The sequence below is a fragment of the Lissotriton vulgaris genome, chromosome 11 (genome assembly GCF_964263255.1).
Source record: "Lissotriton vulgaris chromosome 11, aLisVul1.2, whole genome shotgun sequence".
Classification (NCBI taxonomy): Eukaryota; Metazoa; Chordata; class Amphibia; order Caudata; family Salamandridae; genus Lissotriton; species Lissotriton vulgaris.
This window is the reverse complement of record NC_141699.1, coordinates 159502847-159526797: the sequence shown is the minus strand read 5'-3', so window position 1 is coordinate 159526797 and position 23951 is coordinate 159502847. Positions and strand designations below refer to the sequence as shown.

General features: G+C 46.2%; 1 protein-coding gene across 1 annotated transcript in view; it reads right to left on the bottom strand.

The window, feature by feature from the left end:
- Positions 1 to 1084: 1084 nt before the first annotated feature.
- The window catches only part of ATP2A2 (ATPase sarcoplasmic/endoplasmic reticulum Ca2+ transporting 2), a 311453-nt gene continuing 288586 nt past the window's right edge, over positions 1085 to 23951 (bottom strand). The window contains exon 21 of the mRNA XM_086943012.1: positions 1085 to 1882. Coding sequence (XP_086799138.1) covers positions 1869 to 1882 — 14 coding nt within the window. The 3' untranslated portion in view covers positions 1085 to 1868. The remainder of the gene's footprint in view (positions 1883 to 23951) is intronic.

The window sequence follows — 23951 nt, the reverse complement described above, 5'->3', positions numbered from 1 at the left end:
AAAAAGCATTTGTTCGTCAACTTGACAACATTTTTTGGGGGGGGGGATTAAAGAGCTGCTTAACGTGCTTTCACTTCAATAGCGGCCGCCGACCTTTCCTTAGACACGGCTAAAAAACGTGTGTGGCCTCTATTAACATGGAAGCGCAGCATGGAGCACAACAAGCATTTGCAATGCAATAGGTCTCGCATTTTGGAAACTTTGACCTTTTGGGATTGTAAATAACAATACCTTTTATTATTGCAGGTTTTTTAAACACAAATAAAAGGCATGGTCATTTACAATGTCAATAGCTCCTTGTAATTGCAAGACCTATTGCATTGCAAACGCTTGTTTGCCTTCCTCTGGTTTAAAAACTGATAATGGTTAAAAATAAAAGTTACATTCTAATCCAGAAAAATGAATGCCGCCCACACCATCTGTACAAATTAAGCACTGTTCCAGGCTTCACTGACCAGGGTTGTGAGAGACCACCTTCTCTTCTTAGTAGCTTGAACCTGTCTGGCTTATTAGAGTGATCTTGTTTGTACATATTTTTAGCCTGCTCTGAAAGTACTCTGGTCAGGTGTCCTAACTAGTCACAGGAATGATGAAAGTGTTCTTTAACTGCACATGCCATCAGATCAACAACAAATGCAAGAGTCGAAAAACAGATTTGGTGTGATGTTTTAGGATTAACCTTTGTGACACGGAAATTCTTTTTACCCACACAACTCTCTTAACATCTAAATTAATCATAAGGTGGCTGTGGTTATCTTGCTTCCTCCACCGTCCCTTTTCCCTGTGTGCCAAACCCTCGCACTCAAATCTGAATGCCTTGCACATTGCTAAAACTACCAGATAAAAACATTTAACGTGTTGATTAGTTAGGATAAGCATTCCTTTGTGTTCTATTAATTTGCAATTCAAAAAGCATTTGTTGCAAGTAGCTGAAGGTGGTAGGATGGTTGTGCCAATGAGTGAAGAGCATTCTTCTTTGATGCAGAGCAAATTCTCTTCAAAGCTATTCCAGCATAATTTCCAGTTTTGCACTTTGTTCACCTAAAGAGTTTAAGCTGTGAAATAAAACGAACAAAGCCAAGCATATATTGAATATTTTTTATTCTCCTGAAACCATGAAATTCATGTGATGCTTTTTATATTGTCAGCTCTAAAAATGAACAATTGATCATATTTACAATTGTCTTAGGTGAAACAAACATTTGTGGGAACTGACTCTTAGATGAACGCATCACACAGTTTATATTGCACCAACATCTGTCTACAGCTTTACATTTCATTTAAGTTAACTTACATTATCACAGTGCAAAATGTTACTGTTTGCACGACCAAAAAAATAAAATAAATCTGAAATTATGATCTTCAACTGTAGTCGTACATTTTAAACTTTTAACATCTGTAGTGTTTTTAATTACCTTATAAATAGAATTGCATATTGTACATAGCGGTCTTTAAAGTAGCACGTTGGATGATACAATACAGAGATTTGGCTACTTACAATTGAAGGCATGCATTGCAATGATATTGTACATTTTAGAAACAATGACATTTTACAGAGATATCTACGGAAACTTGGCAGGATTCTCCTTTGCTCTTCTTCGTAGACCAAGGATCTTCCCTGATACGGCAAGAGCCCGGATTCTCTGCAAAGATCTCCGCTTCCTTAAGCTGTATAGCACATTTTTACATTTTTATATTTGTAGCCCTATCTGTAGCACACAGGTTCTCCGCGTAACGCACACATTTCTCCCCCCAACAATTTTGTTATACACATACATGCAGAGAATTTTTTTGGTAGAATTGATACTAAAACACACATGCACGCAACAAAACAACCTTACATTCTTGCAAAATATTCTAGGGCGAGATTACTCCATGGGGGCTGAAAAGGAAAAGAGAAGACAATGTGAATAAAACATTAAAAAGTACAGAAGCAGGTCGAAATTATTGAAAGGGACATTTAGACAATCACATTCTACTGATGAAATAGAAATCTTATTTCCCTTTCAGAATTATAGAATTATGGCATTTGTCTGAATGTACGTCACATCCTTAAATACAAATAGATATTTCATGCTACTTTAACCAAAAATCAAAGAACAACTAAACTGTGACAGCAAACCACAACAAACTTGTGCATTTAGTAGTGTGTGGCGTGTTCTTGCAACTGCAGTGAAAGTGCCGCATGTGTCAAATTAATCACCCCACACTGACTTTTCATGTCGTATCCATTTTCAAAGTTAGTTATTAATCTAAAGGCATTTAATTACAGGTGTATTATTAATTAGAATCCTAGTAGGGAACAATCAGGATTGAATAAACAATGCAAATAAACAGGTTGATGACAAATTAATTATTGGCTATGACCATTTGTTAAAAAACACTTGACTTGTTGCATTAAGGAATATACATCTAAATGTCCAAGGCACACCTCCAGATTTGATTAGAAACCATAACGGTAGACCGTTCCACTGCCTTGGGAAAGATCCACACACATACATATATGTATATTTACACATACATATATGGTCTCAATAGCCTTCCCGGGTTTGTACTATAAGAATAGAATCATGTAAGGTTTCCTGTTCCAGTGCACGTCTGTGATTTCATTGACATTTCTTCCAACCACACCCTTGGTCTCTTTCAACCTTTTTCCAAAGATCTAAACTTGCTTTTGGCATATACTGTATACCTAGAATCAGACGCATGAATATCTTACATATTTCCCTTTAGATACGTCTTGTATCTAAAGATGATGTTACAGCAAATACTCAAATCCCCCAAACTTTTTTTCAGTGGACAGGAAGCTGGCTAACCGGTGGGGTATGAGGTTAGTAAACATTCTGCAGGCGTACCCTACATATAACGGAGACCGTCCCCGATGATGTGTTGCTAAGAAAATATTCTCTGGACTGGGGTCCATGTATGATTCACACAGAAGAGGACTTTAACCAGTAGTGGAACAGCAGCTGCAAGAATGGGGGAAGCAAGCAGTACTGTGTTTTCGAGGTGAATGAGCTTACAACCAAACATAGAAGTTGGGAAATTTAAAGTAGATGCTTTTAAAATAAACAAGGAGCACTGTGAATTCAAGGACAGCCTTGGACATCACTGTTAACAACTTAATTTTGGTGCTAATCAAAGAACATGTGTATTTATAATGTAGATAACATATGAGATGTTCACAGTGGTGAATCAAGGGGGGGCAGTCTGCCCTAGGCGGCATGAGTTTTGGGGGTGGAGGTCCCCCCGCTCTTACACGCGGCTGCCACTGCTGGACGGCAAAATTAGGAACCGCCATAGGCGGCCAAAGGTCTAGCTATGCTGCTGAATGTTCACTAGCTACCAGGCTTAAAATAGACAGCAATTTGGAGAGCTACACACAGAGATATTAGGGTCATAGAGAACTTGGGGCAGTAAAGGAAGTGCTGTCACAATTAAATAAATAACCTTTTAGTGCTATACGTATTTATTTTGATCCTATGTAAGAAGAAAGTTGGGTCCAATTACAAAGTACTGACAAGGAAACTTAGAAGTACTGCACGTAAATTTTGAAAGATTTTAGAGTCAAACACATTTATGGCAAAATAATGCTGCCATTGTGGCATTCTACAGATCCCAATTTACTTCAAATGAAGAGCACCAAAGTTTTAAGGACGTGAATGGCTGTTTTTGGGGGTAGGAAACATCCAACTCATGCAGTGGATGTGTCACATGGTGCGTGATTCACTTTAAAACACACAAAAGGTGATCGGAGGATGTTTGTAATAAGTCTAACCTCTGGTAATAGCTCGGGTAGCACTCCAACACATCGTTCTGTTGCTCACCATGCCATCTCAGTTTGGACTCTGCTATATGCAAACCAGTCTTGACCCTGGGGGCAGTCCAGCCCCAACTGCCAAGCCAGGTCCTCCCGGAACCGAAACACTAGCAAACCAGGACCGGTTATGCCCTAGTTCTGGGCTCATCAGCCGGGTACACCTTGGTCAAGACTGAGCTGCGTATGGCTGGGTCCAAACTGAGGAGGTGGCATGGTGAGCAAAAGAACGATTGGTTGGAGTACCACCCGAGAGATTGCCGGGGGTTAGACTTACTGCAAGCAGCCTCCCATTACCTTTTGTGTGTTGAATGATTCACTTTACCATTATTCCCTTTTGGGAGTAGAGTGTCGGTCAGGAATGACTACATAGGGAGCACACAAGTTGCACCTCCAACTGCATGTCCACTTGTATTTATTTTACATCAATTCGGTTTCGTTGCTTTAGACAAACACAGTCTTTCTTTCAGATTGCCAAGAGGCACACAGGATTTGAAACAGAAAGCTAGGACAACATAATGGCCTAAAATTGCGAGTTACCGCTTCACTATTCGGTCTTCAAGCTCTTAGGAAAACAAACTAAGGGCCTGGTTATGAGTTTGGTGGATGGGATACTTTGTCGCAAATGTGACGGTTTTAAAGTCCACCGTATTACAAGTTCCGTAGGATATAATGGAGTTCGAATTTGACGGACGGAATATCCATCACATTTGTGACAGAGTAACCCTGTCCACCAAACTTGTAATCAGGCCCAAAGTCTCTTAGTTCGCAAAGAGGGGAGGAGGGACTTCAATATGTTGACCGCAGAGTGCCCATAAATGATCCGCTTGAATTGTGGGACTGCCAGTCTGCAGTCAGAAGATCAACCAAAACCGTGGCGTGGCTCATGAAGGCAAAGTGTGCTTGTATGAAAGCTTGGATATGAGGGTAGAAAGTCCATGGAGTATATGGCGGTGGAAGATAGACTGACAGCTACAATAATAAAGATGATAACATGTGCCAAGGCACTCTTGGCTACAGACAAGAGACCAGGCCGCTTCATGTTGTAGTATACATCCCATTATCATGGGGGAAGGGGGTATAGCTGAACCAAGCTAGGTTATGCCTTTGCCATAATGGCACATAAAAGCAAGCTACAATTTAGGAGAGGTCTGTCATTGATTCTAAGACACAATGGCAATAACAGCCAAAAGTAGAGCTATTCTGACACTGTGCATGGGGCACGTGGCATCCAAGTACAAAAGTCCAGACACAATGCCATGTTATCAAATCTGGTGCACGTGAAAGTTCAAAATGTGGCACACTAACTTGAGATGCATCTGGAATTTAGAGTTAACGGTCTGGTTTGGATAAGCCTTAGGCTGAAGGCCGACGGTGTTGTTACAAACGGAAGAATTCTGAACTTCTTGAAAACCATCTTCGAAAGAGTCAGGGAAGCCTTAATATGAGGCAGGTATGGAAGACGAGCAAGAAACAAGGGGAGATAAAACTGGTGCATCAAGACATCAGAAATAACAGCAAAAGGTGCAGAAATCCATTATGGTCCTCAATACGATGATCAAAACAGCAAATTATACTGTGTTCATTTTTAAGAAATTAAATCAGTCACTCCAGGTAGAAGTGTTGAACGTATTTGAAAGAAGTGTGGGGAATGACATTCGAAAACCAAAGGTCTCAGGGGAATATACATTCTCACTCACTAAAAAGAGGAAAACACAGTTGGCTACCACCACAAGAGTAGGGGAGGGGTGTATCAAAAGCTAAAAGCAGGAGGGAACATTGCAGAGAGGAACACCTAGAGTAAAATGATTTACTTATAAGAGATTTGCAATGTATTCAAGATGGGAAATATTTATGAAGTGATTAGCTGGCATATCAACTTACAGAGGTGTCTTGTATTGCAACTTATATAAAGGTGGTTAAGGCATTGGAGCTGAAACAGAATTGGAGGCTCAGTCTAAGGATTTGCTTAAGAGAGAAGATGGGTTTGATGGTAAGAACAGATGGAAGAGAGTGGGAAGTCTCACTCCACAAACCCTGCTACAGGTTGGTGGCTAGTTGCATTGGCCAACACACCTCAGCTCACCAATATGTACATTAATAGAACCCATTAATTCAATGATGATGATGTTATACTCGGAGAGCAGGGAATTAGGATTACTTAATCATGACTCTATTGGTAAAGGACCTTACCAGCCGTTGTATGTACCTGACCCAGAAATTGGATCTAAGAAAGCGATGGAGATGGTGGACATGGGCCTCAGGTCCTCTCCCTCTAAAAACACGCCTTCAGGTGGATGTAACACCTCTGCTGATGCACTGAGTTAAGAACTGGCTTAGATTCAGCAGGTCAAGTAGTGAATGAAGTTCAAATGCATCTGCAGCTTTCCCGAGGCGATGAAAGTCAACCAGATGACACCTACCTGTAGAACCTGAAGGCTAATAAAGACAGACTTGGGAAAAACTATGAAGAAGGCTAAAAACTCATTTATATGATGCAGCAAATAAAATGCATATTTTACTCTTCGCTCTGAACGCTTAACAGGTACTAGTAGTAAGCATGGGCGAATTTTGCGAATCTCGCGTTCGCGAATTTTGCGGATTTGCGAACTCGCAATCCGCAAAATCCGCGAATTCTTGCGAATTTGCGGATTTTTTTTTTTGTGTTTGCGAGTTCGCGAGGGTTTTGTACAATGTCGCAAATTGCGAACTTACCTGTCGGGTCGCAAGTTTCGCGAACTTGTTGTTTCTACGTGTCCAGCCTTTTTGGGACACTCTTCTTCATCACTGCCACTCTCTGTCACCACTGCCACTCTCTGACTACTCATGCCACCCTCTGGCCCACCCATGCCACCCTCTGTTTCATCACAGCACCCTCTGGTTGTCCAGTCAGTGTACATTATTGTGGCAACGCAAGCACACCTTCCCTGCCTCAAGTGACCTGAATTAATTTGGGGCTGATTAATGTGTCACAGAATATTTTTTTAGCTGGCACCTGCTTCCTTAGTGCTTCCTGATTAGTGATCTTTTGAACTTGCTAAGTGCTTTCATTGTTGCAAAATTAGTTACAACACCTGCCCTGCCCCAACTGACAATAATGAATTAGGGGCTGATTAATGGATTTGAACCTCCAGCCTGGCTCCTGCTTGTCTCCCTTAGCTGTAATTCAGGACCTTTGTGGCATATGTGTAACTATTCTGAGGTTCAGAGCAGGGTCACATAATAGTTGCAACTGGCAACTGAACTCTGGAGGGGCCCCTCAGGAAGCACTACAGGAAATGGCTACTAATGATGAGCCTGAACTTTTGAACCTGGTAAGTAGTTTCAGTTTTGCTAAAATCGTATTTCTGCAATTTTGCACTTATTCGCGGGGCGCGAAGTTGTACTGGGAAGCCGCGAACTCACGCGAACAGTGCGAGCAGTGCGAGCAAAATCCGCTGCTCGCGGATTTTGCGGGAGATTCGCGAATCTCGCGGATTGCGAATTTACCGAAAATCCGCAAAATCCGCGAGCGAAACGGATTTTCCGCCCATGCTTAACTAGTAGTGCTTATTCGAGTGTTGCAAAATAAGTAGTCCAGCTTATTGATAATGATCTACTCCTGGTCCAATACAGGCACCAAGAGCTAAAATAGTTTTTTTTCAATTTGTCTCTAGAAGCTGTTGGACGCAGCAAAAAGAAGCAGAGGACAAATTACAAAAAAACTGGAATGGAACACGAGGCACTTTGTTTATTTTAATTTTATGCGTTGTTAGGTTTTTATATTTCTCTGGTAATATTGCCTCAGAGCGATATATCTGGCTTTGCTAAGAAGAAATTCAGCCGAGGTTAAAAACACAGAAAGTTGCTTTCACGATTAGATTTGGAAGGAATATTTGGGCTATTATTCTAATAAAACATTCAAGCATATTGCCTCAGATCTTTGTTTGGAATCATCATGTTTTTTGCTGCTTCTTGCCTCTTCGGATTTCTTTTTCTCTACACAAATGTAATATATGCAACACCCCCTTTCACCTCATTCTTTCTTAATACACCATAGGGTTACCCTTAAGGTGCACTTTGTAAGGTTTCTGTTGGGTTTAATGCTCCAATTTACGGTACATTTTTATTCAGAAATAACCGATAGGATATTTCACAAAAGAAACGATTTTGTGGTCTGTTCCATATATATTTAAACATACATCAACTGGACATCTTCTTTGTTGCGTGTATTTGTGCAGTCAGTTCACATCATTTTTGTGGGTCTCAAAAATTTTACACACCATTCTTCATATATTAATTTTTGTCTCCTGATTTAGTTTTGTGTTTTTTTATGTATTGACAACTGTAAAACTGAGTGGCATTTTGGATAAAATGCATTATATTAATATACTGAACAAGGAAACTAATTCCAACAAGACACTGGGAGATGTAATGAGGCAGCTGGAGCTGCTGTAGCATGAGAGGCCTGATGAAAAACAGACCAGACTAGTTTATCATAAATCCCAGCAGTGCACAATGTTCCGTCGGTTGCACTAAACTGAGCTGAACAGGCCTGTACAAGGAACTATGATGCGGATATTGTGAATTATTAATACATTCGCAATGTATCTAGTAACCAAGAGGTGAAAACTGCGAGTTGCATTGGTAAGATTTCTCTAACTTCACATTTAGACTTGGGAGGCTGTTTTGAGCATTTTGTATACAACTCTGCAGAGCTTAGTCTGAAAACATTTGTCACTGGCCTTTAAAAAAAAAAAATTGTTTTGGTTTTAAACTTGATCATAGCAAATGCATCCATTCCCACCCACCCTGTAGACTGTATCCTTACTATTTATGAGTAACGCTGGCTAAACACATTGATGCTTACTGCGATCGCAAGAGTGATCAATGTATTCAACTACGCCCTTCAAAGAAGACATTCAAGTTTTCGGTCTACCTACAAATGTGTGGGTGTAAATGTTTACACTTCTATATACAAGTGCTTCTAAAGGAGTACTTACTTGTGTGAAATACAATTAAAATAAAATGATACCTCTCGTCTGGACACTTGCGTGGCCCATTTAAAGGTAGAGGTTAACGTAGCACCCAAGACAAAAAATGCCTAAGAGAGGTGGTTAAGCGCAAAAGTAACAGACTGGCAGGATTAGGTCCATGCTCTACCAGAAGGAAGCCTATTCAGCCACGGTTACAAAAGACAAGTCTCAATGCTTCCTATTTAAAGCAGAGAGATACCCGCAGAAGGTCAGTTTACAGCTATCTGGTATTCCATCCATAAACACTCCTGAATCGATAAGTTGCGCTATATTCTTGAGATTGTGTGAATCTGATAGATTAGGGATCCCTGTGTATTCTTCTGGTGACTCCAGGACCCCCCCTGAGATGTATTCTTGGAGGTCAGGCTCTCCACTTGAGAAGGTTGCCATGGTAAAGGTCAGGAGCATCACTCACTCAATGGCCAGGAACCGCGTAGAGCGCGGCTCGCGACACCTAGTGTCATGGGATTCAGAATATGGTGAGAACACAATGCTGGTAGATCATTCTAATAGAGGAATTTCAGTACTGAAGCAGGAGGGCGTGGGCTCACTGGAACACTGAGGTATGCACAGCAAACAGCAGGACTAGAGGAAGGCAGAGTCCCGACATGAACTAGGCTTCATATTCAGCGAGAAGGTGATTGAGTTTCTGCTGAAAAACTAACCCCCGGTGAACTCCTTCAGAGGAGAAAGCCTGAGGAGGTCTGTGCGGGCTCACAAGTATGTTAATTGCTTAGTACAATGTGTACTGGGTAACTCAAGTCAATCAAAAGTTTGTTTCTGAAACTCGGGCTATGAAGATGGAAGCGGATTCCTCTAACTGGCTGATGTGCTAAAGCGACCCCTTGCACGCTCGGGTGTGAAGCTCATTTGCTATTTGAGGATCGTGCAAGTCACTTTCACTGCACATTAAAGACGCGTACGGAAGTGAGAGGAGTCGCTGCGTTGTCGCTCTGCATGCTAAACGTGTTGGGAGACTTCCTGGAATAGAGTTCACAGCGTTTTTAAATGGGCCAAGTCAGACAGCTCACTTAGCCGTCGATTAAAAGTGGGTCGATATTTCCGCGTTATGAATCGCATCAGATAAACACACCCTTGGGGCTGCTGCCCTGGGTGCGATAAACACCTCCAATTGCAAGTCCCCCTTCAAAATGGAACTGAGCATGCACATTTCGGTGCTTCCCACACTAATGTCAGCATGTCCCGGTATTTTCCGAGCATTTTTCCTCCTCGTAAACGCCAGCGAGTCTGACCTGGTGATAGTTGCTTGCAGAAACTGAGGATTTGGAAAAATCCGACCCAGGTGAAATGGACGGGCCTATGTACAGCTGCCGCGATTTTCCAAATCACGGATAATCGAGACCCTAGTGTTAACCTCTGGGTATGAACTGCAGAGTTCTGTTACTGACATCCTGCACTCTGTCCCACTCTACTAGCTTATTCCTAAACTTTCCCACAATATTTCCCAACTGTTCAAGGGTAAAGGAGTCATTCCATCCTCTTATTCATGGGGTGGATTTAATGTAACAAACTAACCTTTCTAATATTAATCCCTCACCCCTTACCTATAAACCTTCCAGATCGGTTTGTTATGACGAGTTTCTTATGGTAGCAACGCATCCTGAAGTAGGCGCAAAGTAACATTTTTACACCGACATTATATGGTTGTAAAATGATCTACTCATTCAAGTGCTTTGTAAACTGATGTGAGTGATGTCTTAAATAGGCAAAGAAGCAGGCGAGACCTCTAGGAGGCCCAGTCACACATGATTAGGTGGAACCCTTAAACCAGAAGCAAGCAGGGAACTGCGGGTAAATGGGCGCAGAATACAGATGAACCCTGCTTTAAGTGTGGTGATAATGGGTAGGAAGACTAAACACCATTCATAGACATTACATTTTCCCCACATGAAGCATTAAGTATTGATGTCCATTTTAGTCAAACTAATAATCAAGCTCAGAAGTATACGTTCTTTTTTTTGTAATGCTGGAGTTATAATGGTTCTCTGTAAGGAAACCAGCTTTAGGCTTGAAGCCCTAAAGCTGAGATGGCCCTTGTTTAAAAGTGATATGGTATTGGTAACCATCTAAGGTGTATTTTCCATTGTAAACTTTCAACTCGGCCAATCAAAAAGGTGACATTTCTTCCAAATACAGCTCCTCCGCATTGGTGTAGTATTGATAAAGACCCTAACTATGACATTGCTAAGCATGCAAAGACTTTTCTTGCTTCTGGTAATCAAGCATTATGCTAACCTGAGTATGCCAAAATTAGACCAGGCTCTCACTTGATGCCTTTATGCACGCATGTTCACCTTATGTGAAGGGTAATGCAGTGTGCGTGCACTCTGTTGTACATGCAATAAGCCCATCCTCCATGTATTTTTCCTTTTTATCACCTAGATCAAAGAATAGATATTATCTGGGCTGTTCTGCTGGCACGTCAGGCTAGCTAGGTTTGTCTGGCAATGAAACTTTAATACTAAAGGTTATCTGCATTGTTTGGCCTCTGGTGATCGCCTAGTATCGCCTTGCCCTAGAACCAATATTGACCACTAACCCTTTTTCTATGATGCTTAAGGATTCTTGTCTTGACACATTACTTTTCTCCTCTCCTGAACCCTGTAATGAACTTGCATAATTGTTTTCTAACTTACTCTTACGAATCTTAGAGGAACTACAGCGTGTGGAAATTACTATAGACCGATGTCCATCCAGTTATACTAGAGACCTTAACGTAGGTTGCGCTTAATCTAGTGTCAAGTGTGAGACATATAAATATTTTTTGAATATTGAATGAAGAGGATGAAGGTTTTGACTCCTACAAGAAAATAAGCATCCCCAGTGTTGGGTTAAAACCTCGCTACCTTGGACTCATATAGTTAAGTTGTCTTACACAATAATACACGAGAGACATGATGCATTCACAACACAGATACACCTGGGCATCGGCACGCCAACAGGACACACTATTGTGCAGCAGAACACGTTCAAAGAAAACATACATTCACTGCAACTTTAATACTTCCATTCAGTAACAATATTTCTGGTGAATACATAATCTTCTTGCAGATTCCTGATCTTATGAATACCCCTTTCAGCCGTCATTCTGGTCAGAAATCTTTCTCCCGTAAAGGGCTCTCCGGTGATTGTGGATGTGGGTGCGACCAACATCACTGGAGCATATTAGACACCAACCTGCTTCACTGCTCGCTCTCCATATATGCAGCTGTAGAATCTGTTTTTTGGAGTGAATGATAGGACTATAGGTGTTCTGTGTGCGGAGGGCAAGTGGTGGCAAAAAGCCTGAATGCCAGCATTGCTGTATCAGATCCTTCTTGCCCATTCTGGAGCCAGTTGTTTCTGATCCTCACACACCTTCTGCAGGTATCTGATCCGAAATGGGATTGGCTGTAATGTGTACAGCAGCCAGCAGGCCCTCTGAGCAGGTGAACCTGAAAGGCATTTTCCTTGGAACCATCAGGTGGGAAGTGCATAATACAAAATTAAGGAAACTTTCTGTTTGGAGTCGTGGTTAAGAAATCTAGAAGAGAAATCCCAATGCACAGATGCACTGCCTTAACCAACTTCCTTGGCGTGGCGGCCACTGCCTCCTACACCACTCATCCACCACCATGCGTTAGGCACCAACAAGAGGCAAAAGACTCCACAGGTGCAAGACCTCCAGGACCAGGATCCAAGCTACATTCAGACATCAGAATTATCACTGAAATATCTGCGATCCGTGAGGAGTGAAGGCCTTCATACGGACTGCGTCGAACACTATTCCAAAAAGGTCAGCCAGTTGAGACTTCACTGATTAAGAAAAAGCCCAGGTTGTGGAGGAAATGTACTATAAACTGAAGACGTCCCTGGATTTTGCCATCACCAACCAGTCGTCCAAGTGCAAAAATCCATGGACTTCCGATTTCCACAACAAAGAGGCCAAAGCCACCAGAATCATTTTTAAAATGCCTGGCACTGTTGACAGTTCAAAAAGGAGACCACAAAGCGCTGGCACTGCACCATAAATGTCAAAGAGCGCCAGTGGCCGGAGAAATGGGAAGATTAAACCAGGCATTTCATGGGAACCCAGTAAAATGGTATAAGCAAGGAGATGCAGCATGGCAGCTGTCCGCAAAGACAAAGCTCAGGGTCTGTTTTGACACATCCAGTTCAATACTCACCAGGTTACAGAACAACTTTTTCATATGGTCGTCTTTGATTTCCTGTATCGGGGAGACCCAGGGAAAGCTTTGAAGGCTATGTTTAAACAACCAGACCCGTCATTGAAGGATAAGGACAAAATGTGCATGTCACCTGGAGCAGACCTATGCCATCTGGTGTTTTACCTGTGGACTGCTGCAGCTGAAACGATACAGCCATTATAGAATCCATGAGCTCGTCATTAAAACCTCTGTTGCCTTCCACACAACTGTTAAGAGTAACCTCCCTACACGGAATGGCCAGAGGTGCAAGAAATATTCCCTTTTGGTGAACTATCTAGGCCAATGGCATTTTGTAAACCCAAGTAGATGCCAGCACCTCTATTTAAAGGTGAGCTGGCGTAATAGGCCTCCGAGTCATTATCTTACATATGGCCTTCGTTCTTATTCACACCCAAGACATCTGAACTAAAAATTTACTCAAAGCAGTGAACCTTTTGGTCCTGGGGAAGTGCTCACAATATGGTTCTTCATTCAAATTAGCCCTCAAGTTATCCTTTGCCACACAGATACTTTCCCCATTTAAGTTCTTAACCAGAGCCTGCTTTTTGGACAACCTGGCTGTTTCGAAATAGACACTGAAGGGCCAAAGCCACATTTGATTTTACACTAACATAAGCTCCGAGGCCAAAGGGGTTGGGGGCATGGCGTTGGACCACTAAGCCCACAGCAATAGACCTCTCACTCCCTTATCCGAGGAGTAGCCCAGGTGAATGTGGGTCACCCTGAAAAGATTCAGCATTGCTAGCCAAAAGATCTGTGCAGTGTCGGGCAAAGGACTGAGAATCTCTGATCTTGTCTTTTGAGGTGCCAGCAAGAGGTGCGGTTGGGATGTTCACAAACAGGTTGAGACTTGCAATGATTCTGAGAACAGGGGAAAAATACTTCTCCTTCCTATGATGTGTTTTGTCCTAAGATCTCTCAGGAGAATTAAACGAGACACCTTTTGCAGTGAGAGTCTCCCTGTGGGCCTTAGCCAAAAATTACTTGGCCTTCCGCTCCTTGATGCTTAACCCAAATTTACTAGGCCTCCCTGATGACCTTTGGGTGCATGGAGTTACAGGCTGCAAAACCATGTTCCAAGCCTAGACACCACATGCAATCATCATGGGGACCCAAAAATGGCTTCTTGTGGCACCATCTGCAGAGCTTAAAGCCAAAGTCCCTTTGAGGAGACATTTGATATATTCAAAAGCCATTGATCGGAGAAAAAGGGTTTCCAGAGCCATCTGAAGCCTGCAAGGAGTATTCAAAAGGAGGGGAATCTGAGGGAAGATGTATTCATCAGAATATGCCACTAACCAGCCATTATTGCACCCAACAGCACCCTTTATCACCAGTTATTTTACACAGATCTGCTGGACAATGTCCCTGCTTACCAACCTTCTAGTCGGCTGGATAGACAGGACTTTAGCCTCACCCATTAAATTTAAAATGTTTTACTCGCTATGTGATGAACTTAACTCATTCAAACAATACAGCATTTCAGTGCAACCTACTGATACACTCTTCATAACCCAACATCCAACCTGCAACTGAAACATCAGACCAGTTTCAAAATCTTCAGAGGGTAATGCAACCTAGGAAGACCTCTGCTGAAAGCAGCGGCTGTGTGTGGGAAGGACTCTGTATTGTTGTTATGCCGTTCTCAGATTTCTCGAAGTTTAGTTTTTAAAATTACCGTGAAGAGTGTATCATCATTTTGTATGAAGGTTGCCTTTCTCCAATTTGTAATAACCTTGTACAGAGATTTATCACAGAAAAAACAACCAAACAGAGACTAAGAAATGGCCAGCCCTCAGTCAGATTGCTGCATAAGATTTGTTCTTTTCTTGGATCCACTTGCCCTCCCAGCAGAAGTTTGCTTGGCGTAGGGCGTACAATATTCCCTAGCCTACCAACTGGATATGTTTCAGTTTATTAGCATTTTTGCCATTCATATACTATTTGTTGCTTTCACTATTTATTGCTTATAATCAGGAAGAACGATATTTCACATAATCAGTTCCTTCCAAGGTGCCCCAATTTCGGTTTAGTGCCTGAAGCGCCCTGTAAATTAATTCATATTTCCTCTAGTCTAACAATTCCCTGATGCAATTAAGATCAAAACACTAAAGAGACCGAGAAATTCGAATTTTCATATGCCCAAGCTTGTGATCTTTGAAAATAGTTTTGCTAAAGTTAACACTTTGCACAAAGGACAGCAACATCCTTTAGGTTTAAAGAAACCTGAAAGCGGTTAAGTCAGGCCACAGCATCTGGAACACCAGAGGTAGTGACAATTTTGCAGAATGTTGAAGAAATATAATTCAATGATCACGAAGAAAGAACTACAAAAGCATTAAATCTTTAACGACATATTGCTCTTGCCAGGAGGAAAGCAAAGTTGACTTATAATTTGTAGTGAAAACTATAACCCCCTTCTGCTGCCCATAGTCATACCATCTGAATCAGGTCACTTGTCGGATGGTCTGAACATGCCATTAAGAGAGTGAGGTACTTCCCTACACCTGAAGGCCAAAGCAAAAGTGTGTGATCAATACATCAGTGTAAGGGAGCAGTTCTCATTCAAACTTAAGAGATGCATCTGCACAATAGCAAAAGACACTTTAGACAGGAGCTCCAACATTAGGGTCAATAGAGGTTCTGGTCCCACCCGTCACACCAACATCCAAGAAATGCTTTGTATCAGGTAAGCCTCGAAGGAGTCTCAGAACTAATAAAACTGTTCAGGGTGAACACAGTAGTCAGAATATGCAGCAAGCTGAGCACACATTAGAGTGGTCATGTGGTGAGAAGCTATGGTGTATAAGGAAATTGGCAAAAGGCAGCCTATACTGAAGGGCTCACCTCATGGCATCAGGACTGTACCTAACAAAAAAGGGGGGAAAAAACTACCAAACTAACTTATTTGCCTCTGTGCTGACACTTTAGTTGCTCTTCTTAGTTCTACACGAACGTGTAACTGGATTAAGAATATAAGTTATCTATTGAACACTTGGCTCTAGAAAGGCCCTACTGACTGTCCATGGATGCTTTATTTGTTAATAAAATAAATAACAAAAAAAGAAGGGGACGAAGGCACTGAAAGTAATGTACAGAGGATGGTAAGAGTGAGGCTGGAGTGCGAAGGACAAAAAGGAGTGTTGGCTCCAGCTGCTTCGACGATGCAAGTCAAGAAACTTCAATTTAAGTTGAGTTGTACAAGCAGGGCCTACTAAAATTCAGTACATTTTCAGTTAGGACATAAAAATTGAAAAAGTATTTGTGCAAATTAGGAGTGAGACTATTAAGAGCGCATCTTGCGTGAAAATGACACTACCAAGCGACAAGTGAGAGGAAAAACAAGATTATTGAACTAAAACACAAGCAGAACAGGATGTTCTACTAGCAGAACCGTTGAATTGTTTTGGTGTCATGAAATTTGATGCCACTAAAGAAGGTAGCACAATGACTACATGGCATAGCTGTTCAAAGATACAGATAAAGTCACAACCATGAATGCCTTCTTGATGACAATCTACAAACACAATTGTAGCATCAAGATTGTTTGCTGATCTGCGATTACATTAGTCGCAAGACATGAAATCCATGGAAGATAATGTTTGAGGTGAGTGCTTCTGGGAGTGATGAAGGTGCCAAACACAGGTTATATAAAGGTCTGAGACAAACTGAGTTTGGGCCAAGGATGTAGAGTGCTCATTACAGTTTACTAAATCAGGCATTTGAAGATCCTTCTTGGAAACATAAATAAGCACCAGAATCAACAAACATTTGTGTAAGGTTTTCAATTTCAGAGAACCCGAGCAACACTGGTAGCCACCAAACTAAACCCACATCACATAGTTGGAGAAATTTCCCATCAGTCTAGAGAAACATGAAACTGGCATTTTCTCAATTCAAGAGATATCTGGCTAGGAGGAAAAACAATCCTGTTTGTATACCTCTAAACCAATGTGCAAGACGGAGTCCTATGAAGCAGAAGATTAAAGAATTTGTGATAGCCGACCCGTTTGTTTTTGTGAAAGCTATCACTATACCGGTCTAAGAATATGAAACTTCTTGCGGAGACTGAGACAGGCAGATTGCAAATTTATCAGAAATATTCTGATATTGCTTGGGAAAATTCAAAGCATAATTTAACCGTTCTGGAAAGGACAAAAGCTTACCTGATGAGGTTTACACATAGCATAAATAAGAAACCTTTTGGGAAATGCGGTCTGTGAACTTTCATGGAAGAGCTTTGAGAACAATTTTGGGTTAAGCGTACTAAAGCTGCCAGATTTAGCATGATTCTCAAAGACCTTCTATAAGTTTGTTTTATCCACTTCACTGCGGCGCGAATTCTCCCGCTCTGCGGGAGAATTCCACGAGTGTGGAAAACAGACGGCCCCAAGCCATCTCTACCTCACACGCCCACCGTGACATCGGACGACCAACGCACCGAAGAGGTTAAATAGATTGTTATCCAAATTTATTTCTTATATACATGTCGCACAAGTTACTACTTGTGTAACGATATATCTGTAAGAGACATTAGTTAGTGATAGATTCCTTACCTTAGAATATCCCCAGGCGTCAGACTGGATCCGGAAACTTTTGCGTAGCAATACCCCTGCGCGCTGGTAGGCGTCGTCTGCGGCTCCGCGTCCGTCGTCGGCGTCGTGAGCGCCGGGATGACGTCATCGGAGTATATAGACGGCGCCCATGCGCGCTGACGTCAGTTCTGATAACACAGCTTTTCCGCGCCAGATACGCAGAGCCATGATAGAACTAACACTGGTGCCATTGAAACTAGGGCCCTGAAAGGGGATGACCTTAACCCTAAATATCGGCTCGCAGAACGGGGAGGATGGGAGGGCGGTAAGGAATCTATCACTAACTAATGTCTCTTACAGATATATCGTTACACAAGTAGTAACTTGTGCATCTGAAAGAGACACGTTAGTGATAGATTCCTTACCTTAGAATAGATACCCCAGCAATACCAACCCCGGTGGTGGGTCTGCGAACCAATATCACACCAGAAAGTCCTGGAGGACGGAACGGCCAAAGAAGCCATCCCTCCGGACTTGACTGTCCAGGCAGTAGTGTCTTGCGAACGTGTGCAGCGAGGCCCACGTGGCTGCCTGACAGATGTCCTGCAGGGGGACACCGCGGCCCAGGGCAGTTGTCGTTGCCGTGGCCCGAGTGGAGTGAGCCCGCAATCCAGCCGGGGGCTCCTTCCTCGCCATGGAGTAGCATGCTTGGATGCACAAGATGATCCACCTGGAGATGGTCCTCTTGTGTACAGCCTTTCCCTTCTTCGCGCCCACGTAACCAACGAAGAGTTGGTCATCCACCCGGAATTGGCGAGTGCGGTCTAGGTAGTAGGAGAGCGCACGTTTTGGATCCAGACGGTGGAGCCTCTCCTCCTCTTCCGAGGGATGCGGAGGCGGAAAGAAGGTGGGCAAGGTGATGGACTGCCCGATGTGGAAGGCCGTGACAACCTTGGGCAGAAAGGAAGGTCGTGTACGCAACACCACCTTATCAGGATGAACAGACAGGAAAGGCGGAGAAGAAGAAAGAGCCTGGAGCTCACTCACCCTCCTGGCAGAGGTGATGGCAACCAGGAAGGCCGTCTTCAGCGTAAGGAGACGAAGAGGACAGTTATGAAGTGGCTCAAAGGGAGCACACATCAGATAGGTGAGAACAAGGTTCAAGTCCCACTGGGGCATCACGAAGGGAACAGGAGGGAACATGTGTGTGATGCCCTTCAGAAATCTACTCACTATAGGGGACTTGAACAAAGAAGGCTGATCTGGTAGCCTCAAGAAGGCAGAAAGAGCAGAAAGGTACCCTTTAAGAGTGCCCAGAGCAGAGCCCTGCTGGGCAAGGGAAAGAAGAAAGAGCAGCACTTCCGAAAGGGGTGCAGAGAGGGGATCCACAGCCTTTGCTGCGCACCATGCCACAAATCTATTCCACCGGCAGGCGTATACCGACTTAGTGGAGGGACGCCTGGCTGCCAGAATGATGTCACAGACTTCGGGAGGCAAGTCAAATGGCCTCAACTGCCGCCGCTCAATCTCCAAGCTTGTAGGTGGAGACTGGACAGGTTCGGGTGCAGGACCGTCCCCTGCTGCTGCGACAGAAGGTCCTCCCGAAGAGGCAGACGAATCGGGGGATCGACTGACATGCTGAGTAGCTCGGGATACCAGTATCTTCGAGCCCAGTCCGGAGCCACAAGGATAACTTGGGCCCGGTCGCGCTTGATCTTCTTCAGCACTCTGGGCAGAAGTGGTATAGGCGGAAAGGCGTACAACAGGCCGCAGCTCCACTCGCGACGAAAAGCGTCTCCGAGCGAGTGCCGCCTTGGAAACTCCAACGCGCAGAACTGCTGACATTGCGCGTTCTCTTCTGTGGCGAATAGATCTAACCAAGGCTCTCCCCACTGTCGAAAGAGACCTTGCGCCACGTCCGAGTTCAGACGCCATTCGTGATCCATCATGCACCGGCGGCTGAGTTCGTCCGCCCTGGCATTCAGAGAACCTGCCAGGTGTTGAACCACCAGAGTCACGCCCTGATGTTCCAGCCACTGCCAGAGGCGCAGAGCCTCCTGGCAAAGGGTCCACGACCCCACACCGCCCTGTTTGTTGCAGTACCACATGGCGGTGGTGTTGTCGGTGAACACTTGCACCACGCTCCCCCTGACAGAGGGGAGGAATGCCTTCAGTGCAAGACGAATCGCCCGCAGCTCCAGAAGGTTGATGTGGAGCCGGGACTCCGCCGGAGACCAGAGGCCTCTGATCTCCGCCTCTCCCATGTGGCCTCCCCAGCCCTGGAGGGACGCGTCCGTCACAACTACGTGCTCCGGCTGGGGTAGAGAGAGGGGCCTGCCACTGACCCAGTCGCGGTCCGTGAGCCACCACTGCAGTTGCTTCGCAGTGCCCTCCGAGATCAGGACATGATCGGACAGGTTGCCCTGATGCTGGGCCCACTGAAACTTCAGGTCCCACTGCAGAGCCCGCATCCGCCACCTGGCGTGACGCACCAGAAGGATGCAGGAGGCCATCAGTCCCAGAAGCCGCAGCGTCAACCTGACCGAGACCCGGGATAACGGCCCGAAGATAGGAATCAGAGCCTGAATATCCCGAACCCGCTGCTCGGGTGGGTAAACCCGAAACTGCGCCGAGTCGAGAACCGCTCCGATGAAGAGGAGCTTCTGAGAGGGACACAGGTGTGACTTCGGCACATTGATGGAGAACCCCAGCAAGTGCAGGAGGTCGGCCGTAGTCTGGAGGTGGCTGACGACTGTCTGGGGCGAGCCCGCCTTCAACAACCAGTCGTCGAGGTAGGGGAAGACTGATACCCCTTGCCTGCGCAGATGGGCTGCGACCACCGCCATCACCTTCGTGAACACCCGTGGGGCGCTGGTAAGGCCGAAGGGGAGCACGGTAAACTGAAAGTGCTCTTGGCCTACCGTGAACCGCAGGTAACGCCGGTGGGCCGGCAGGACGGGGATGTGGAAATAGGCGTCCTGCAAGTCCAACGCTACCATCCAGTCTCCTGGGTCCAGGGCAGCCAGGACCTGAGCCAAAGTGAGCATCTTGAACTTCTCCGTCCGGAGGAAGCCGTTGACGTTCCGTAGATCCAAGATAGGGCGTAGGCCCCCTTTGCCCTTCTTGGGTACCAGAAAGTAGTGGGAATAACAGCCACGTCCTACTTCTGGCCCAGGAACGCGCTCGATGGCCCTCTTGGCCAAGAGGGCCGAAACCTCCTCTTGCAGAAGTTTCAAGTGATCCCCCGACACACGGTGGTATTGAGGTGGCATGGATGGAGGGGAAGACTCGAAGGGGAGGGAGAAACCCCTTCGGACAATTTGCAGCACCCACCTGTCCGAAGTGACTGTATGCCAGTGGGAGAGGTGATGGCGAACCCTGCCTCCCACAGGCGTCACATGGGCCTGAAAGCTCGGACTAGGAAGGTTTTGAGGCGGGGGCTGCTGAGGGAGGTGTGGACTGGCCTCGCCGCTGGCCCCGACCACCGCCACGGCGGTTCCCACGGCCGCCACCGCGTTGTTGAACATTCTGCGGCGTGTGGCTGACGGTCCGTGGTGGGGCGCCCCTTCCGTGGCCACGAAAGGAGCGAAAGGCACCCGATTGCTGGCGTGGGGCCGCAAGGCCCAAGGACTTGGCCGTGGCCCTGGAGTCCTTAAAACGTTCCAGCGCATGGTCTGCCTTGTCGCCGAAGAGGCGACGGCCATCAAACGGCATGTCCAGGAGAGTGGCCTGGACATCGGCCGAGAAGTTGGCGGACCTCAACCAGGCGTGGCGTCGAACCGCCACCGTCGTTGCCATCGCCCTGCCCAGTGAGTCCGTGGTATCCAGCCCACACCGGATGGAAAAGCGTGCCGCATCTCGGCCGTCCGCAAGGGTTTGGCTGAGTTTAGCCCTGACCTCCTCAGGGCATTGTGGCAGCACCTCCGCAACCGTGTCCCACAGAGTGTGGGTGTAGCGGCCCAAGAGACAGTTGGTGTTCACTGACCGGAGCCCTAGGCTCACAGACGAGAAGACCTTCTTCCCGAACTGCTCATATCTCTTGGATTCCCTGTCGGGCGGGGCCGACGGGAATGCGGTCTGGGAGGTGGAGGCCTGGATGACCAGGCTCTCGGGGGTGGGGTGGGTGGACAAAAAGCAAGGGTCGCCCGGTGCCGGGCGGTAGCGTCTGGCCACGTTCCTATCCACAGGGGGACCTGTGGCGGGCTTGGACCAAGTGCCCAGCAGAACGTCACACAAGGCCTCATTAAACGGCAGAAGGGGCTCCGCGGAGCCGGACTGCTGTTTGAGTACCTCAGTGAGGAGATTAGTCCTCACGGCCGCGACGGGGAGCTCAAGGTGTAGGGCCTTAGCTGCCTTCGTCAACACTACACTGTAAGCAGAACCCGCCTCCGAAGCCACAGTCGGGGGCGACGTAAATCCAGTGTCTGGCGAGGTGTCAATACCACTGGCCTCCCCAAGCTCATATGTCCAGTCCTGATGAGACTGGCAATCACGTGCCAGAGGGTCCTCGGACCCCTCCCATTGCTCCTCGTCACCCGGCTCCTGGAGACCAGGATTAACAGCCAGGGCCTCCTCGTGGAGATAGAACTCTCCGACGGCCGACGGAATCGGCGCCCCTCCGACACCTGAGCAGGACCGTAGGAAGCATTGGGGTCGGCAACCACGTCGGCTGCCGGGGACGACACCTGAAGGGACGTCGCCGGCGAGGTCGTAAGGTCGACCGGCGAGGTCCCGGATCCGGAGCCGGATCCAGTGAGGTCGCGCGGCGCCGGGACCGAAGTCGCCAGCGGCGCCGGGGCCGAAGCACCCGACGTCGTCGGGGCCGAAGCGCCCGACCCGGAAGGACCTCCAGACGGAGCCGATCGGCCCGAAGGCGCCACGGGAACCGACTGAGGAGGGAGGGCCCTCATGGCCATGAGGTACCTCTCGACCTCCTCCTGCGACGCGCCGTGCCCAGGGACCCGAAGGTGTGGGGCAGGCGGCGACGCTAGCGACTCCCGCGGAGCCGCGTGGGCGGTGTCGCCCGAATCCCCGGTCGCATCGAGCGAGCGACGGGGCGGGTCGGAGGACCGATGGTGTCGCTCCGACCTCTCATGCCTCTTACCTGAGGACTTGGAACCAGACGATCGGTGTCCACTCCCGGAACGTCGATGACTCCGACCTCGCGACCGGTCCCTCGACCTCCCGTGGGACCGGGACCTGGAGCGGCGCGGGGCCGACTGCCTCCGCTCGAGACGCTTGCGGGACCGCTCCCGCCTAGCCTTCGACGTCAGGGCCCGGCAGTCGGAGCAGGTTCGATCGTCGTGGTCGAGGCCTAAGCACTTCAGGCACCGGCGATGGGGGTCCGTGACCGACATGAGTCGGCCGCACTTCGAGCAAGGCTTGAACCCGGGCATCCCTGGCACCGATAGTCGAGAATCGACTAACTAGAGGATCAAAAGAGATCAAAAAAGATTTCAGTCAAAAAGTGACTGGGGGTAGAGCTTCTTCCGGATCTGCGCTAGCTGGCGCGGAAAAAAGAAGAACTGACGTCAGCGCGCATGGGCGCCGTCTATATACTCCGATGACGTCATCCCGGCGCTCACGACGCCGACGACGGACGCGGAGCCGCAGACGACGCCTACCAGCGCGCAGGGGTATTGCTACGCAAAAGTTTCCGGATCCAGTCTGACGCCTGGGGATATTCTAAGGTAAGGAATCTATCACTAACGTGTCTCTTTCAGATATACTGTGCAAGAAAAAGGTTTCAAGTTTCATCAACTGAAGAGAAAACATTCTCAAAGAGAATGCAGCTGAAGTTCAAAGACTGGTAGTCTGTAGTTAGCCATTCACTTATGGCACACTATACTTTCAGAGTATCAGAGTCATGACCGGGTGCAAAAGTCATGAATTTAGCAGCAATTACTTGATCAATGTTGGGAGCAATCTGCACGATACCAACTGCGCCTTCTTTGGGGAATTCGTCGCTTTTTCCCTGAACAAGACCTTAAAACACTGGTGCCATGCTACCTCATGTATTTTGGTTGCTCACTATTGTCACTTTTGATTCATGTAACCTAACATTTGCTTTTGTAATTTGTTCACTTGCAATTTTTCTCCTCAATTATCATTGCTGTTCCTATTGTGAAGCGCTCTGACACCTTCGGGTACAGTCCGCGCTATATAAAATCGCATAAATAAAATAAATAAATACGGTCATTGCCTGGCCTTGATTTGGAATAATCTGTGATACACACATTTGGGCGTGTTGCCTAATAACTAAAGAATACATTAGGTTGGCCCCTGCATGGGTTCAGGCAGCTCGGATCCATACCAACTTTATCTTATATGAACAGACTGACAATATGGCAGGGAT